Source organism: Elephantulus edwardii, unplaced genomic scaffold (genome assembly GCF_000299155.1).
Source record: "Elephantulus edwardii isolate Elephantulus edwardi_28Jun2011 unplaced genomic scaffold, EleEdw1.0 scaffold00017, whole genome shotgun sequence".
NCBI classification, from domain to species: domain Eukaryota; kingdom Metazoa; phylum Chordata; class Mammalia; order Macroscelidea; family Macroscelididae; genus Elephantulus; species Elephantulus edwardii.
In genome coordinates this window covers 8344246-8364552 of record NW_006399767.1, presented here as the reverse complement: position 1 = coordinate 8364552, position 20307 = coordinate 8344246, and the positions used below count along the sequence as shown (strand labels likewise).

Here is a 20307-nt window from a genome sequence, read left to right as displayed (position 1 = left end):
GTGACATCTTCTTTTTTGTTCTTTCTTGCTTCTGTGGCTAATCTGCTCTTTCATATCTCAGAAACACTTGCTGCATTGGTAATGGCCTCATTAACACTGCAGAGAAAGCATTATTCTCTAATCTAATTACAGGCACAGATAGAGGGATTAGAATTTGCAACACATAATTTGGGGAGCACAATTCAATACCTAATACTGGAGCTTGCCTGAGGGCATTTGCAAGCAGAGGCAGAGTTCAGCACAACAGCAACAGAAAAAGAATCATCAAGTGTGTATTTCCTTCTACAAAGGCTTTGGGAAAAGACATCATGTTGGACAAGGCTGAGGATTAGAAAAAGCCTCTCAACAAGAAGGATTGACAGAAGAAGTGACTGTAACAATGGGCTCAGGCATTTCTGAAATCATGAGGACGGTGCAGGTTCAGATCCATTGTTCATAGAGTCCCTATGCATTTTAATCCACTTGATGCCACCAAATCGCAACAACAATATTTAGAGGCTAAGGTTCAAAGGGAGACATTTCTTTTAATTGTTTTCTCATGTTATGGTTATTTTGCTTCTTCTTGTTGTTATGTGCCATCAAGTTGCCTGCAAATCAAAGCAGTCCCGTGTACATTAGCTCTGGAAGCTGCCCTATCCTGAACCAAGCTCATCATTTCCAACAGACCTAATCCCATTTCTCCAGTCACTGAGTCAACCCATCTCATCTGGGATATTCCTCTCCTGCACTGTCCCTCCATCCTTCCAACCATGATGTCCTTCTCCAAGGACTGGTCCCTCCTGACCACATGTCAAAATATGTGAGACAGAGCTTCAAAATCCTCACCTCCAGGGAGTAGCCTGGTTTCACCCTCAAAAATTTTGATCTAAAAAACATTAGAAATTCTAAATGCATGTTATGGACTTTTCAAGTTCCAATTCTTCGCTTATTAAAAATCAAAACACAAACTCATTGCTCATGTTGTTGTTAGGTTATATGCCGTCAAGTTGGATCAGGCACATAGTTGACCGTCCAGTGGGTTTTCAGAGGTGGTTGATCACATGGGAGTTGATTGTCCTGCTGAATGATCTCCTGGGGCATTGGTGATAAGTTCACTCACAGCTGCCCTGTAGGACAGAGCAGAACTGTCCCATTGGGTTTCCAAGGCATAAATTATGTATGGAAGCTATCTGCCACATCTTTGTCCTGTGAAGAAGTTGGTGGGTTTGAACCACTCACCTTTCCTTTAATAGCTAAGCACATAGCAACTGCACCACCAGGGTCCCTTTGTTATTTTATTAGTTAATAAAGCAAAAATCCTTAAAAACTGAGCCTGAACAACAAGGAAGTATGGGGCTTCCAAAGTCAAAACCTTAGTTTGCTTCTCTCTGTGTGGTGCTAACAATTCATGTGCTCAGTGACTGATCGAAAGTGTTTAGTTTGGAATCCAAACTGAGGTAACTCAGAAGAGAGGCCTGGCTGTTTACTTTTTTAAAAAAGCAACTTCTGAAAACCTGTGGAGCATAGTTCTGCTATGATTCCCATGGGGTGGTCATAAGATGAAATTGACTTCAATTTGAGGGTAACTGTGGGGTTATAAGGAAATGCACACTTGTTTTGTTTTTTTTACTTTCTTAGTTTGTCTTTCCCAAGAAATTCCCACAGGATGCTTCTTTGCTTGCTTATCCCTTGAGGGCTCAGCATTTGACCTCCAGTGTCTCTCAGTTCTAACCCTGAGATGCTCTTTGTGGCTCCTGGTCCAGTCCCCCGAGCGCCTCTTCTATGGTTCTACTAACTTCTTCTTTCTTCTAGATTACACTTGCCTGCTGTTTCTACTCTTTGTTTCTCTTTTGCCGTTAGCCCATTCTGTTTTAGTTTGGTCTCCTGTAAACAACATGGGCCACCTTTTATTTCTGGTCTGATTTATCTCTCAAAATAAATCTGAGAAGCATTTCTCTCATCTGGCGAAGCTAACTTACTCATATTTAATGTCATCTGTGATGCACTCTTTACTATAGACAGCTAACTACCCATATGTGAATATGCAACCCGATGGATGATTCATAATGCAATTTTGCAATATTTGTGTCTTATATGTAAAATATATTCTGCTTTGTATTATGTATCTATCTAAAACATTTAGAATATTTAACAAGTATTGACTGAGTGACCGCTATGTGCCATTTGTTCTTTTTCTCAGTACTCAGAACTCAAACTCTAATTGCCTTTGAATCATTTCTAACTCACGGTGACTCCTAGCTGAGTTTCCAAGATTGTAAATCGTAATGGGAGACCCCACCACCACCCCAATCTTTCTTCTCAGGAGCTGGACTCGACTTCCAGAGCTGTGCAGTCTTTGATCAGGCATTGTAACTTACTGTAGACTACAGATGCCTAAAATGTGAACAGTGGATATTCTATGGTGACTACGATGCAGGTTGCTGTGTGCTGTTGAGTCAGAATCAAACCACAGCTGACGCTCCAGCTGGTTTTCAGAGGCCATTTGATCACACAAGAGGAGACTGTCCATCCCTCTCCCGCAGAGCCGCTGGCAGATTTGAACTGTGTGCCTTCAGAATTGCAGCGCAGCTTCTTGCCACTAGGCCAGAAATTCTTTTTCTTTCAGCTTTTTGCATTACTTATGTGATCAGATATTATTTGCATAGTTTTAATGTTAATTTTTAAGTGTTCACGTTTAATCTTTCATTCCTAACCCTGGGGAGGGATTTGAAAAAAAATTAGACATACAACTAAAAACCAGAGCTTATGGTTATAGGAAATATAAAATGTTAAATGACAAGATGTCTATGAAAATGTTAGCACTTGAGTCAAACTATGCAAAGGTTCATCCCTTCCTCTAAACCAATGAATGTCACCTGGGCAACCTGCCTGGAGGGAGTGCCCCCTGACTGTGAAATCACATAACAGGTCAGACACTGAATTCTTTGTGCCCTGCAGAGAAAGCGGTGAGACTTGCATTATGACTGCTAGCATAACTCTTCAACCTTTTTTATAAGAGTTTCCACACCATTCAGCCTTTCTCACCCTCCTGTAGTACATTTCCTTACCTCCTGTGAACGTACATGCTGGACAATGAATAAAGAAGACCAAGGAATTGATGCCTTTGCATTATGGTTTTGGTGAAGACTATTTAATATAGCATCTACTTCTAGAAGGACAAACAAGTCTGTTTTGGAAAAAGACTAGCCAGAATACTACGCAGAAGCAAGACTGTTGAGACCTTGTCTCACTCAGTTTGGAAACATTATCAGGAGGGATTGAATAGTCCCTGGAGAAGGGCATTATGATGAAGTCGTAAGTCAGTAAGAAAGAAGATGCTCATGAGATGGACTGACTCACTGGCTGCAACAATGAGCTCAGATAGGGCAATACGAGTGGCCTTTTGTTCTGTTGTGTGTAGGATTACTAGGAATCAGAATCAACTCCACAGTGCCCAACACCAAGAACAACCTGTGAGGTCACACATTCAAGGTGAATGGCTTAAGTACAGGCAGACGATACCTCAATGGTTGAATTGGACACCTTGAAATGACTTGCCAGGGACAGGGTCGACACATTTCCCAGAATCGACACCACCGAAGCTAGATTCCCCACGGTGGTGGATGGGTTTTGGTCAATGATGACAGAAAGCTTCCGAACCAACGACGACATGGCTGCCTCTGTGGCATTGCTTGCGATTGCACTGAAATTCTAAGAACAAAAAGGCATGTGAATTCTAGAAAACAAAGTCTTGTCTATTTTCACTCTGAAAATCCTATGGGATGCAGTTCTACTCTGGAATACATGGTTTCTCCAAAAGTTGGGTTCAACTCTATGATAAAGGACTTCAAATTCTTTTCATTGTCATCTGGCATTCTGTACACTCACTAAAGTTACAAATGGATGCATTTTATGCATCTACCTGGCTGTGCTCACTGAAACGTGTTCACTGTGAAACTCAGAACTATGACTGGTCTACCAGGTGGGGAAGCCTCACCTTCTTGAGTTCCTCCAGCTTGGAGAGCACACAGGTCTCCCTGATCACCTGCCATCCAGAGGCCTGGCACCTGGCTGTGATGTCTCCAATGTAGCCACGACTGCAGGGCAGGGTATGCTCGTCATTCTGGAACCCAAATCCAAAGATCACGCTGTTACACTCAGCTGGAGGTGGGAAGGAGACAGAGGGGAAATGACTCTAGAGTACTCTGATCCTCTATGTAAACCATCTATTACTGTTGTTGTTAAACGCCATCAAGTCAACTACAACTCCTAGTGACCCTATGAACAAAAGACCTGATCCTTACCATATTCTGCAAGATCCTCACTGCCATCACTGTGTCTATCCTTCTTGTTAAGGGTCTTCCTCTATTTCTCTGACCCTCCACCTTTCCCAGCATCATGACTTTTTCCAAAGTCTGGTTTGTAGAGACAAGTTATCTTTTTAGAGACACAGCCCAGGAATAATTGAGGAGTTGGAGAAATTTGGCTTTGTTGAGTGGATGCTCCCCCATCAGCACCTTTTTTTTTTCTTTCCTGACACCAAGTCTTGTCTCTCTCATTCATCCCAGGTATCATAGGTCAACACGCTCACTTTCAATGGGCTGTGCAGTACTGATAGGTTAAAATAGAGCACAGTGTGTGAGGATTCTCAGGAAATAGTCTTACTCTACAAGGGAATTCTAGAAAAGCTTTGAGATCCTAGGACAGAACTATAGGGTATGGTCAGAAGATGGACAATTGCTAGTTTGTACCTTTCAAAATTTCCCCTATGTGATTAGTCACTAGTTCTCACCACAGCTGCCTTGGTTGCACAGTCTGACCAGATTAGGACCAGGAGATAGGAGCATTAAATAGAAATTCCACAAGGGGTGTGATTTTTGTTTCATCTCCTCATTGTTGTTGTTCGATGCCCTCAAGTCCAGTAGCAACTCATAGAAATCCTGTGGACAAAAGATCTGAGGCCTGCCTTATGTCCTAGATGCCTGGAGCCCAGTTTGGTACATCTTAAACACTTAGTATATTATTTGTTGAATACATGTTGCTGAAAGAAAACAGTACTAATTTTGAAAGGAGAAGGATGAGTAATCTCTTTCTGTGTATTTTACTGCCTCTGAAAACCTACTGGAGGGTCAGCTATAAGTCAGTTAACACTTGACAATACAACAACAAGGAGTAAAATGAAAAGAACACTATCTAAGGTAAAATAGTGGGGGGGGGGTGCTCTGCGTTGCCTTCTCTAAACACTCTGAAGGAGTATTCTTTTCCAGGTTCTTTTAATTATTATTTAGAAACATTATCAGTACTGGGGCTCTTGAACATGTGTAACAGTAAACTATTGCTGAATCATTTCCATCACAGCCTTCAGGGAAACCAGTCTCCCACAATGTTTACACTAAGGAGTGGAGATTGGATTCCTGATTAGTAAGGATCTGAAATAGGCAGTAGAAGCTGGGTTTCATTATCATGCTGGAGAGTGGATGGGAACAGCTGCTTGTTTCTAAAAAAAAAGTCAATTTCAAAACTATTCTGTACTGTAAATATCTCCACTCTATTCTCTGAGGGTGAAACTGAGCTACTTATGAAAAGGACTTAAATAGTGGCAAGAAGCTGTGCTGCAATCCCTGAAGGCACCCAGTTTGAGGCCACCAGCTGGTCTATGGAGGAAGGATGGGCAGTCAACTCCAGTGTGATTAACTGCCCCTGAAAACCTGCATGAGGGTCAGCGATGGGGCAGTTCTGACTCCACGGTAGACAACAAAAACATAACCTAAGCAGAGAGTGGGAATTCAGAATTACCTTTTCCAAACACTTTGAAAGAGTCATCATCTAGTGGAAAGAGCTTGCGGAGGGCTGTCTTAGCCTTTTCAGTCTCCTGTTCAATGGCTGACAGCAGCTTAGATGGGCTGCTGGAGCCAATGACTTCATATCCAACAACGATGCTTCCTTCCCTACAATGAGCACATGGGGGTGAGGGGGAAGAGATTAATTTATCTGTTCATTCATTCCACCACTCAGTGCCTACACCTTGTGTGCATATGACATTGGGACACATGAATAAGGTAAACAGATTTGATTTCTGCCTACATAAAGTTTGCATTCTACCAGAAAAGACAAGAAGCAAGTTACCACCAAAACCAGACAGCTGAGAGTGATTTTCCATTGTTAAGTTTTATAAAACCATCGTAACACTGAATTAGTGAAAGCTGAGTCATTGATCCTAGGGAAAACACAAGGGTAGGTTCCTATGAACCTCTGTTCACAAGATTTTTATCAATTTTTACTCTGTCACTAGTCTTGGTTGTGTGCCTATTTCAGTTTAAAGATGCCTTTTAAATATATATTGTTGATTCAATAATGCTGAACTCACAGTCAATACCTTTATGTTTATCCCAGAACAAAGCTCCTCTAATGAACAATGGATTTCCTCTGAAGGGCACATCACAACCTTGCTGTGCTTAGGAATGTTAGGGAAACTTTTCAGTAGTATTTATGGGGGCCTTTTTAAAAAACAGCATCACCAATCAACAATAATGTGAGGAACATGGCACTAAAGAAAGCATAGGGACCTCTCTGGCCGTTCAATCTAGCAGCCACTTGATTGGAGAAAGACGGGCAACATCCTACAACGTGATCTACAATCTTGGATGCCCGCTGGAGGGTCAGCTATGAGTCAGTCCTCACTTGAGGACCAGAATTTGAGAAACAGATCGTGAAAAAGACACTTACATTCCATATGAGACATGAAGGCAGAGAATCACCTTTTTTTACCCTCACCTGGGAAAGAGGAAGTCAACAACTCAGCTCTGCATCCACTGCGCATGACTGTGAAAGTGCCGTGGGCATTGCTTTGAGATTACAAATAAATGTACTGAGTAGATCAGTCACAAATATTAACTTGGCGAATAATGAGGAACAACTGTATAGAATTATAAATTTTGTTAAGTGTTCATGAGAGCAACGTGCAGTTGCAATGAGAAGAACAGCAGTTAGAGGTGAGGCCCCACTTAAAGAGGGGGATGGTCAGGGAAGGTTGATTCTCTGTAAAAAGAATATTTGAAACTGAGACCAAAACGATGACAATAACAGTTTCACGATAAAAAGAGCACAGGGTTATCATGCCATTCCCAGAGAGAATAGCTCTGGGATCCTGGGTCAGGAAAATGCCTGTGAGTCTCATCTACTTAAAGGCTAGTTGGTGTTATGTGCCCTCGAGTCACCTGTGACTCATAATGACCCTATGTACAATAGCCCTAAACCCTGCTCTATCCTGTGCCAATCTCACTGTCTCTGACACATCTACCGCCATTACCCCGGTCACTGAATCAATCCATCTCATCGAGGGTCTTCCTCTCTTGCGCTGTCCCTCCACCCTCCCAAGTGTGACGTTCCTCTCCAAGGACTGGTCCCTCCTTGCAACGTGTCCAGAGTATGTCAGATGAAGCTTCAGAATCCTTGCCTCTAAGGATTCTGCCTGGTTTAACGCTCTTTAGGACAAACCTGTTTGTTCTCTTAGCAGTCCATGGTTGTTGTTGTTGTTATGTGCCGTTGAGTCGCCTGCGACTCATAGCGACTCCATGGTATATGATTTAAATTTAACAAGCAAAGAAGGCAGTAAGAAGAGATAATCCCAATTATGTAAACTCTTACAGTTTGGATTTTAGTTTCTATTAAAATATCTTCACCGCTGGATGGATAAGCAACATCATGATAGCTGGAGAAAAGATTAAAATTGCCAATTATTGTCTTACTTGGATTCATAGTCAACACCTTTCGTGCCAGTACTCAGGTGATCAGGAGATGGATTGCATTGGGCGAGTCCTCTTTCATGGATCTTTCCAAATTACTATGTCGCAATGATGTCACTTTTAAGACTAAGGTGCACCTGATTCTGGCCACAGTCTTTTCAATCACTTGCTATGCCTCTGAGAGCTGCACACTGAATAAGGATCAGAAGAATTGGTGCCTTTAACTGTCATATTGGAGGATAGTATCGAATATTCAATGGACTGCCAAATGAACAAATATGTCTTAGAGAAAGTGTAGCCAGAATGTACCTTGGAGGTAGAGATGACAAAGCTTTGTCTCACATACTTTGGGCGTATTGCTAGGAGAGGTTCTTCCTTAAAAGGACATTGTGATTGGAAAGGTGGAGCGCCATCAAAAGAAAGGAAGACTCTCAACAAGCTGAATCGACATGGGGGACTGCACCAGTGGACTCGAGCATGTCAGATATTATGGAGATTGAATAGAATAAAGCAGAGTTCAGATCTGTTATTCAGAGGGTCAGTATGAGTCATACTTAACAATACCTAACAATAAAAAAGAGTCATATGATCATATTTCTTTTTAAGATTACCAGTTTAGTTGCTTCGTAGAAAACAGACAAAAAAAAGGCAATCAGAGAAGTTAGAAGACTGCTTAAAAATGGAGAGAATGGTGGCCTGAGCTGGTTGGGCAGCAGTATAGAGATGAAAAGGAAAGATTCACATTGCAACTTGAAAAAGGTGCCATAATGAAACTTGCTAATGGAGCAGGCACAAGAAAAGGGATATGAGAAAAAGAAAACAGTTGAGAATTACTCTAAGGAACACAAAAGCAAATCATGATATATTTATACATGCAAGATGGAGAGTCAGCAAAAGAGAAGGCGCCAAGTGAGATGGATTGATGCAGATACTCCAGCAAGGGGCTAGACTGAGGCAAAGATTGTGAGGATGACACAGGATAGAACAGGGTTCTAATCTGTTTTTCACATAAAGGCATACTCGACCTGGCAGCATGTAACAACAACAACAATACTCTTTGACAATGAAAAGTCACAAGCCACTGTTACTCAGAATAGCAAAGACTGTTACGTCAAATTAAAAAAGTTAAGCAAACCAAAGTCCATATTTTATTATTCACTTTATATATATTTACACCAACAAAACTAACCTATGGTGATAGAAACCAGGTCAGTGGTTGTTTTGGGTACATAAGGGTGTGAAAATTCACTGGGAAAGGGTGCAAGAGGACCTTTAGTGTGAAGGAAATATCTAGATAGGAAATTATTTAAACAAGTTTTTATCACAAACATCAGTTCTTAGCCATTTCCCCTATTTGCAGCTTCCATTGTTTCTTCCATCATTTGTACTTTCTCCTGTAGCTCTTCAAATGTCTCTGTATCAACATATATCTTCTGCCTTCTGGTGACTAATTTTATAAAACATAATGAATAGGAATGATTGTATGAAACACAATGTGAATGAAGAACAGTGTGAAACAATATATACCAACTTTATAAGCAAACTAATATAAAACAGAAATTTTTAGAATAGCAGTTCACCTAGGCTTTGAGTATGTTATTACCACCCACTATCATTGATTCTGACATACAGCAACCTTATATTTAGAACGAAATAGAACTGTCCAATAGAGTGTTCAAGGCTGTAAGTCTTCATTGAAGCAGAATTCCACATTCCCACAGAGTAGCTGGCGGGTTCTAACGGCCAACCTTTCAGTTAACAGCCTAGCACTTTAAACATTTCACCGCCAGGACTCCTTTTTCATATTTATGTGTGTGAAGTATATCTCAAGAAAAAGAATAAAATATAACATGGTTCTAAGGTGTGGTCTGAGCCAATAGAAGACCAGCTCTGGGTCACAGAAATATGAGTTATTGGATCCAAACTTTCAACATTCAATTTCTTAGTTACTATGTTGGATTTACCACTCGTAGTGTATCTCTGTAATTACCTTCAAGTAGGAAATGATTTCACAGCAGACTCTCCAGTGTGGTTTTCACTAACTTTATCTTATTCAATCAAATGAAATACTATATAGGAAGCTTAACAACTCAATTCACTGTTGACTCTCCAGTGGGCTTTTCAGGATACAGATTACAAAAGGAGGAGACTGCCCATCTTTCTTCTTCAGAGCTCTCAGTGGACTCGAACCACCAAAGGTGTGATCTTTAGGTTAACAGTGCAACACTCTACTGACTAGGCCATCAGATCTCCCTGCTGGAGAAAAAGACTTTGCTAACACTACAGATGTACCGTTTTGATGCAAAATTATCATAAACAGGATTGCATGAAAACTGTCTTAAAGGGATATATGATTAGATATTATTGTTATGACTGCAGTCCAGAACGAAGGTAGCATAGAGGAATGGACTTGGGGGAGGGATTGAATAACAATGAAAGATTATTTTTTTTTTTTACTTTTCAGAAAGAAAAAGCTAACTGGGGGGAGGGGTGGGCAGAGAGAAAAGTGCAACAATGAATGAATGGAAATAAAAAAACTAAAAGATATTTGGATTTATTTTTAGATTCTTGAGATATGAGGATTTATTTATAGATTCTCGGGACCTCTGGTGATATAGTCTGTAGGGAGTTGTGCTGTTAACAAAGGCAGAATCTCTCTGGGGATTTGAATTGGTCAGATTTCTCAGGAGAAAAATGGCCAATTTCCTTCTGTTCTATTTACAGCTTCCAAATCCCCCCCTGGAGAGTCAGCTATGAGTCAGTTCTGGTAAGGAGTTGAATGGTTAAGTTTCCTATACAATATCTCATTTGACTGAATGAGATTAAGTCGGTCAGTGTATATTAACAGCCCCATTTGATATAGAAACATATTGTGGCAAAGACAACTCAAGATTCATTTTAAATCATATATGCAGAGAGTAAAACTTAAATAATTGATTTTAGGTTTATGCCTATTTTGCTGTGATTTTGACTACAAAATACTTGAGACAGCTTATAAAATAGATATAATTAAATAGAAGTTAGACATAGGAATAACCAAGACAAGGGAAAATTAAAAAATGAACATTGAATTAAAAATAAAGTGTGTCTGAGATTCAATTTTATCCTTTGATGATAAACTCAAAACTTAATTATTTAGACTTTCATATAAGTGGGAGAAAAAGTCTTTTCCCCTAGCATTTCATTTTGAAGAAAATGACCAATGAAAAGGCTTATATAAGAACATGTGATAATTTAAAGAACAATGTCAAAGGCAATACATTTCAAAAAAATACTGAAGAAATTTTCCCATGACTGGTTTGGTGGGGCTTTTTGTGTTTGTTTTTTGCTTTGTTTTTTACCTTTCACAGTTACCTGATCTTTAAATCACCTCCTTTATCAAGTTTTAATAGTTGGTAATCAAGGCACACATGGTTAGCTAAGCAAATAACATTTAGAATTACAGCATAAAAAAAGACAATTTACTAAATATTTCTTTCCTTGCTGTAAACAATGACTATTGAGTTTTGAACTATGATGTATGTATATGTACACAGAAATAGATTTTACCCAAGGCCTCACCTCTAGTTCCAAGTCATACATAATAATACTCCCTGTGTTTATGGGGGAGAAAAATCTGTCCTTTCACAACCCGTAACCTTCTACCTCACCCTGCACCTCTTCCCATATTTTTGTTTAAGTTGCTATCATGTCAATGCTGACTCATGGTGATCGTACATGTGGTGTGTCAGAGTAGGGCTGTGCTCAAGAGGCTGTCAATGGAATACCTTTCAGACGTAGATAGCCAGCTCTTTCCTCCCAGGGCCTTTTGGGTGAGCTTGAATTTCTTATATCTCATGAGCTGAGTGAGGTGACTGCACCTGGAACTCCCAGATTTAATCTTGTTCTCCTCAGGTTCTGTTCTACTACTATGGGTTTTCAGTTCTGGTATCTTAGTCTCTGACTGACATCTTGGAGGATTATCTTCAATATTTACGTTTCAAAATTCATTTAAGGAAGCTCTGTTAATATGGTGGGTAAGGAGTTGTGCTGCCAACCCAAAGGCAGTTGGTTCAAATCTACTAGCTGCTTCATAGGAGAAAGACGAGCAATCTCTGACTACACAATTTACAGTCTCTGAAAACCCACAAGAGGATCAGCTATGAATCACTTCTAATTTAATGTTGTCGTTGTGTATCGAGTGGCCTACAACTCATAGCAACCCTTTGTACATAAGCTCTGAAGCCTGCCCTATCCTGAGCCAGTCTCACTGACTCTGACACACCTACCACCATTATTCCAGCCACTGTGTCAATCCATCTCATCCAGGGTCTTCTCCTGAGCTGTCCTTCTGCCCTTCCAAGCATGATGTTCTTCTCCAAGGACTGGTCCCTCCTTGCCATGTGCCCAAAGAATGTGAGACAGACCTTCAAACTCCTTGCCTTCAAGGAGAAACTTGGTTTCACCCTCTCAAAGACAGATTTGTTTGTTCCCTTGGCAGTCTTTGGTATGTTCAATGCTCTTCTCCAGTATCACAACTCAAAGACATTGATTTTTCTTCTGGCATCCTTAGCCATTGTCCAGCTCTATGTTGTATAGCAAGTAATTGTGAAGACCATGGCATAGATCAGGCACACCTTGAACTCTAGACTGACATCATTGCTCTTTAGCACTTTGAAGAGGTCTCTGATAGCATACTTCTCCAGTGCAATTTATCTTTTGATTTCCTGAAGGCTGATGCCCAGAGTGTTCATTGCGTAGCTGAGAAAGTTGAGATTGTTATCAACTTCAATCTCTTCTGCATCTATCATGGTGCTGACAATTGGCTTAGTGGTAAGAATCATTGTCTTCTTGATGTTGAGCTTTGATCCATATTGAAGACTAAAGTCCTTGACCTTCTGCAGCAAATGTTTCATGCCCTTCTCAGTTTCAGTAAGCAAGGTTGTATTATCTGTATAACACAGGTTGTGGATGAATCTTTAGACAATCCTGATGCCACATTCCTACTCATAAAATCTACTCTCCCGAATGATCTATTCTGCATAAAGATTGAAAAGGCATGGAGATAGGACACATCTCTGATGCCCTCTTTTCCTGATTTTGGGACTTGCAGTGTTTCCTTGCTCTGTTCTGACTACTGTTTCCTGGTCCAAGTATAGGATTCACATGAGCACAATCTAGTGTTCTGGGATTCCCGTTCTTCTTAAGATTAGCCTCAATTTGTTGTAATCCACACAGTCAAATGGCTTTGCATGGCCAATGAAACACAGATATACTCTTCTCTGGCACAATTTCCTTTTAGCCAAGACCCATCTGGCATTGGTGATACCGTCTCTAGAAGCATGGCCTCTTCTAAACCTGGACTGTATTTCTAGTAGTTCTCTGTAAAAGTACTTACTGTTCCAGTCATTTTTGGATAGTGTTCAGCAGGACTTTGCTTGCATGTGATATTAATGATATTGTTCGATAATTTCCACACTCTATCAGATCACCTTTTTTTGGAATGAGAATAAATGTATATCTCTTCCAGTCAGTGGGCCAGGAAGTTGTTCTCCATATATCTTGGCACAACCTGGTGAGCACAAGGCAACATCTGTTTGTTGAAATATGGCAGTTGGTACTCCATAAATTTCTGGGGCCTTGATTTTTGCCAATTCCTTCAGAGTTGTTTGAACTTCCTACTTTATCACATTGCCTATTGATCAAATGTTACTTCATGAACTTCTTCTGTGTCAGCCAGTACTTTTTGATACAGTGACTCTTTATGCACTTTTATTGTTCTTGTAATGCTTCCTGGATCATTCAATATTTTGCCCATGACATTCTTAAGTTCTGCAACTTGAAGCTTGAATTTGTTCTTCAGTTCCTTTAGCTTAAGAAATGCTGAACAAGTCTGGCCCTCTTGATTTTTCCAACTCCAGCTCTTTGCATATTTCACTATATTACTTTGCTTTGTCTTCCTGAGCTGTCCTTTGAAATCTTCTATTCTGCTCTTTAATTTTTTGTTTTCTTCACTTTGCTTTGGCTTCTTGGCACTCCAGTGAAATATTTATTCTCTTCTGACATCCATCTTGCTCTTTTCTTCCTCCTTTGTCTTTGTAATTGCCTTTTGCATTCATCATGGATAATATTCTTGATATAATCCCATCGCTCATCTGGTCTTCATTCATTAGTGTTCAGGGTCTTGATTCTGTTCCTTGAGTCTATTCAGGTGTAATAGACTCAAGGTCAAATTTTGGGTTCTGTGGATTTGCTTTAACTTTCTTTAGCTTTAATTTGAACTTCAAATGAGTAGCTTATCATCTGTTCCACAATCTTCACCTGGCCTAGTTTTCACAACTGATACTGATTCTTTCCAGAGATTTAATCAATCTGGTCCCCATGTATACCATTAGGTGAAGTCTGTGTATATAGTGGCCATTTATGTTTCTTATAAAAGGTATTTGCAATGAGTAAATAAATCATTGATTTTAAAGAACTCTATCATTCCACTTATACCCTCATTTCTGTCACCAAGTCCATGTTGTTTGATTACTGATTCTTCTTCCCTTTTCTCATCTTTTGCATTCCAATCACCTATTATTATTAATGTTTCTTGATTGCAGGCTCAATCAGTTTCTGGCTGCAAAAGTTGGTAGAAATAATCTATTTCCTCCTCTTTGGATCTAGTTGTTGGTGCATATATTTGAATGATAGCAGCATGACGTATAACAATACCAACAATCAATTCATTTACATTAAAACCTAGGTTTTAGTCTTGAGACATTTTAACTCATCATACAGAGCCCTGTGTTTCTAAGAATCCTACCAGATTTTGCAGCTTCTCTCAAGGTCACTTGGTAGCCACATGGGGAATTCTGCAAGGCTGATATACAATTCAGGGATGCCCTTCTAAGCCCATTGTGTTACTTACCGAAATTGGGTGACCCGGACCAACTCAAAACCTTGAACTCCTTTGTATACTTCTTTAAGCTTACAAAGAGAAGAAAAGGGCAATATGCTGATATTTGGCCAAACACTTGGCAAAAGCATTTGAGCAAAATATGAGTATAAAAACAGTTAAGTAAATCAATGGAACAGCTGAGCAAAATAAACAGATTTAAGGGGGAGGGGTTGCATGTCACTACAACAAATGCATACAAATGCTAACACTTATTTTAGAGGCTCCTAAAAAGAACGAGTAAACTGCTGGTTCAAATCAGACATGAATTTGGTGCCAGGTAATATAGTAAATTCACACCAAATCCTTTTCTCCTAAAAATAATCCACTAATATTCATAAGCATTTATACTGGCTGTATATATTTATATATTTATATCTTTATGTATTTATATATTTATATTTATATATATATCAGTTAAAACTACCTCAACTAACATACTAAGAGTTATGCTGATCTAGTTTTTACTACTCCACTACAATGTCATATTTAGCTCACTTTAGCTCCTGAGAAGAGAGATCTTACAGAATAAATTCTAGATGTAATTAACTTTATGAAGCTAACTCGTGAAAATATTCTTTGATAAGACCCATAATGTAACAAAGAAGCTTTAATATGATATTGTGTGAGAAGGAGAAATCTCTTCCCATGCTCTTTAGTGCCTCTGAAAACCCACTAGAGGGTCAACTCTGGGTTGGTTCTGACTTAATGGAACACAACAACAACTATAGTATGATATTACCCTGTTGGACAAAGGCAAACACAAGAAAGTGAAATTAAGCCAACTGCCAAATTCTTGTAGAAATAAAATGCTAAAAATGCCTACTATAGGCAGAGTAAGTGGTTGTTCTATAACAATTCACTGAAAATCAATACTAAAGTATTTGTATTAAATAAACAAGTTAAGCTAAAGTCATTTTATGTTAAGCAAGTAATTTCTTAAGCAACAAATGAAAAATGCTTACTTGAGTTTCAATCCCAGTTGTATATTTGGAGTATATAGCAGAAGATGAATTCAAAAGATCTTTTGTAAATTTTTCATTAATTTTGAAAGTGCCCCAAATCTCTGTGAGAAAAAAATATTTTAAAAATTACTGAATTAGTAGTATAAATGTTTTTAAGTTGGCATTAAGCTGACTCCCCTTATAGTGACCCCATGCTTAGTGGAATAGGGTTGTACTCCACAAAGTCGATGCCTGATTCAAGTCAGAGTCTTTCCAGTCACTGGCTAGGCATCTGAGAGCTAGACAATGACTAAGAATGACAGGAGAAGAACAGATGCAGTTGAGATGATGGTGGTGGTGAAGAGTGCTGAACACCAGAGGAGCAAACATGTATGTCTTGGAGAAAGTGCAATCAGATGACTCATTAGAAGCCAAGAATGGTGATGCTTCATCTCACATAGTTTGGACATGGTATCAGGAGAGACTCTTTCTTAGAAAGGCACATCATGCTTAGAAAGGTAGAGAATCAGCAAGTGAAAGGAAGACCCTTAGTGAGATGGATTGACAGTGATTGCAGCAATGGGCTAAAGTGTATCAGAGATGATAGGGATGGCACAGTAGTACAGGGTTCAGCTCTATTGTTCATAGAGTCACTATGAGTAATGCGCAATTCGATGGCACCTAAAAACTACCACCACCAGTATGTTTCCCATGGCTGATTTCTCATAAGTAGATTGCCATGCCTTTCTTTCAAGACACCTCTGTGTAGACTCAAGCCTTTTGGTTATGAGCAAAGCCTGTTTGTACCAACTCAGGACTGCAGCATGAAATGTTGTTATTGTTAGGAGCCGTTGGGTCAAGAACGATTCACAGTGGCCCAATAAACAAAAGATCTGAGCCCAGTCCTGTCCTACATCATCCTCACTTCCTGACACACAACAGCCCATTGCAGCAGTTGCTGTGTCAATCCACCTGGTTGAGGGCCTTCATCTCCTTTCCAAAACCTCCATCCTTCCCAACATCATGTCCTTCTCCAAAGAATAGCCCCTCCTAGTAACATGTGCCCAAAGTATGTGAGGCAAAGCCTCATCATTCTTGCCTCCAAAGAGCACCCTGGCAGCACCTTCTCCACTATATATCTATTGGTTCCCTTGGCCGTCCATGGAATGGTCAGTGCTCTTCTCCAACACCACAGATCAAACATATCAATTCTTTTTGTTATCTTTATTCATTGTCCAGGTCTTAGAGGCACAGCTAGTAATTGGAAAGACTAAGGCCTGAGTCAGACTCACCTTAGTCCTCACATTGACATCACTACTCCTCAATAATTTGGAAAGGTCCCTAACTGAAGATTTTCCCAGTGCAATGTGTCTCCTTATTTCCTGACTGCATCATGAAATGATAAAGGTACAATTAAGAATCCATGTATTCAACCAGTGGTATTTTAGTAAGGCATTTTGACTTTAAATTATGTGGAAAGCACACATCAAACCATGGTTTTCAAAGATACAAGTAGGAGAATGTGTAGACACCACTCATGTGGCAAAAAAAAGAGAATCTCTTAACACTAGAATATATCTTAATCCAGCTATACAGCTTAGACATTTCCCCTCAACATCATCCTTAAACATTTGAGATATAAAAGGAAAAAATATCACTATTTACTAGTTCCCAACGTATCCCTACCTTACCCATTGCTGGTGCTTTTCTGTATTGGGACACATCAGAGATTGCCTCTCTGTGTCCAAGAATTTGCCCCAGAACTTGGTGTGAAGATAGTAATAAGATTAATGTGTTGCCTTAATCTGAATTACCAGGGACTTGGGAAGGAGAACTCAGCATGCTTAATAAAGCTGAATTGTTTCAAGTTCTTCCCTCACACTTTTCTTAACTCTTTTCAAGTCTAGAGTTTCAAAATGGCTAGGAGTGTCCTTGGGAGAATCTTCAGACCTGTAACCTACTTTGTCATCCACTAAACACGAATCTATGTCAATCATAGCTCCTTCTGCTTCCACTAGCTTCCTAGACTTCTAATGTGTGCTTGATTTTGAAAATGCATTCAATATCCACGTGGGGTGTTCTTTTTAAAATTTTTTCTTTTTTTTTAATTTTACATTGGTTCAATACATATGTTTGTTGGAAATTTTTCAGCATTCGTTTCAATTCATTCACTGGAGACTCCTCCTGCCTCACATTTCCAAAATTTTCCTTTCTGAAAATTGGTGTTGGGAAACAAACACATGGTGAGAGGCTAGAAAGAAACATGTCATTTATTCAAATAGCTTCTTTACTGCAGAATGCAGTGAATCTCCCCAAATCTCAAAAGAATGATAAAGCTGCAGAAACAGACGTAAGTAAGCAAAGCAGACCTGATGGCCTAAAGGAGCTCGAGTTTCTAAACCTCTGTATTTATGAAGCTCTGTGTCCAGCTAACACTAAAAGAGTATACCATCACTGCCCTTCAGTCCACCTGTAAGCACTTGATCTTTTCTGGGGTGAGGGTAATAATATATAGGTAAAGAACCAGAGTCCCCTCATGTTGTGGGACCGCAGTGCAGAGTCCTCCTCCTTGTGACCTGTGTTCTTATTCTTACTTGTTCTCTCACAGAAATTTGTACTTTGGCTGAGGTTGCCCAGGTGACAGTGACAGCTCTGGAGTGGTCCTGCCGTGGAGAGGTAGCACTTCTGAGCATCAAGGCATGTGGGAGGAAACCAGGAGTAGCCATCTTCACAGGCACACTGCAGGGCTCCGTTCAGGCTTCTACAGTCTGCATGGAAACAAGAGTTTGGTCACGTGTGATCTGGTTAGTGTGGTGGCTATTTCTGAGTTTTGATCCTTGGCTCTGACTCAAAAACTGAACCTAGTCATTTCTTCTGAAAAGCTAGTAGGATGAAGGTTAATAACAATTTGTTTATTAATAATTATGACCAGTTAAAGGCTCGATATTGACGATGGTATCAGAATCTTAAGAGGAAAACAATCAAATTAAACCAGTTGCCGTTGTAGAGCTGATTTTTACTTGTGATAACTGCATGTGTGTCAGAGTACAGCTTTCAATGACTTGATTTTTAGCCAGACTTTTCTTCAGAGGTGTGTGTGGGTCAGCTGAGACTCCCAACTTTTCAGTTAGCAAACAAGTGCGTTACACATTCATTTAGGGAATTTTAGGACTCCATAAGAAACTCACTCGTTAACTGCTTTCCAATCCATCAATTAATCAGGCTATGATTGTTGCTGTTGATTGCTATCAAGTTGAGCATGACTCATAGCAACCCAAGGACAAAAGGCCTGAAGCCTTTCTGTACCTATTGTTCTTTATCCAAGTTCATAGAGTTTCCAGAGGCATGTAGTTTAGGAAGTGGATGCCACTCCTGCTTCCAAACCTGTCTTAAACTAGGAACTCCACCAAACACTGTCCACCATGGGTAGCTGTTATGACATTTGACCCCCAGTGGCACAAGGTTCATCATCACAGCAAACCCAGGTTACTTCAGTACAGCAAATTGACAGAAGAGTGCTGTTCAACTTAAAAGAATGTTCCTCCAAAATAAACTAACACTATATGCTTGGGCCCAATCAACTTTTAAATACAAAGGCCTTTCATATATACATATATGAACAAAAGGCCTGAAGCCTTTCTATCACTATCATAGTTTCTCCAAGTTCATAGAGTTTCCAGAGCCACATGGTTTAGGAAGTGGATGCCACTCCTGCTTCCAAACCTGAATCAATCTGGGAACTGCACCAAACACTGCCCACGATGGGTAGCCAGTGTGGTATTTGATACACATATGGCACGGTTGTTCCATTATGGCATTTGAGACCCCAACAGCACAAGGTTCAGTGTCAAGCAAATTGACAAAATTACTGATTACCTTAGCACAACAAATTGACAAAAGTGCTCTACGACTTAGAAAAATGTTCCTCCAAAAATATAATAACAAGGGATTAAATGTAATCCCTCAGGCCCAATTTTTAAATACAAGGGCCCTTTAGGAGGAGTTATTGACTCTAAAAAGGGGCTTAAATAACTATTTAACTTTTTCTTTTACAAACTGGATGTTTTATTAATTCTGTCATTCTATCTCTTAACTGGTGAGTTTAACTATTTACATTTTGTGTGATTAATCATAGGTATTGATTCATTGCTGACATTTTGTTACACATTTTTGCACATGGAGTTAACAATTTGTACCTTTTAAATTTTTTGTGAGAAGTTATTTTTTATTTTATATTGGTTTGCATATAAAATTCATATATATTGTGTTTCATTTATGTACAATATGCTTCACACATTCTTCATTGACATTTTATTTCATACAATCATTGTCAAACACTATGTTTTATAAAATTAATCACCATTGATCTATGTCCATCATCATCTCATCTTTTCTAGTCCCCACTAGAGCCATCCCTTCTCTCTTTCCACCCAAGTCTGCCATCCAGTGATTTCTCCTCCTTCTATCCTTGTCCACTCTGCCTCTCTCCTTTCCCCGCCCCACTGGAGTTCTTTTTTCTTTTTTTAATATGTATTTTCTTTTCCTTTCAATTGCTGGGTTTGTATGTATGTATGTATGTATGTATGTATGTATGTATGTATGTATGTATGTATGTATTTCTTTATTTCTTTATTTTCATTTCAATGAACATCTACAGAGATTTTGGAATTCCATTCATTCATTGTTGCACCCTTCTCCCCGCCCCCTCCCCCCCTCCCCC

The 20307-nt window shown here is 39.6% G+C and overlaps 1 protein-coding gene across 1 annotated transcript in view; it reads right to left on the bottom strand.

Annotated features, from left to right (window-relative positions):
* Window positions 1-20307, bottom strand: part of GPR110 (G protein-coupled receptor 110) — a 42802-nt gene that overhangs the window by 10531 nt on the left and 11964 nt on the right. Inside the window, exons 4-9 of the mRNA XM_006881926.1 lie at window positions 18182-18355; window positions 15609-15709; window positions 14617-14675; window positions 5776-5927; window positions 3977-4140; window positions 3502-3690 (exon numbers count right to left, since the gene is read on the bottom strand). Of these exons, the coding sequence (XP_006881988.1) occupies window positions 3502-3690; window positions 3977-4140; window positions 5776-5927; window positions 14617-14675; window positions 15609-15709; window positions 18182-18355 (839 nt within the window). The remainder of the gene's footprint in view (window positions 1-3501; window positions 3691-3976; window positions 4141-5775; window positions 5928-14616; window positions 14676-15608; window positions 15710-18181; window positions 18356-20307) is intronic.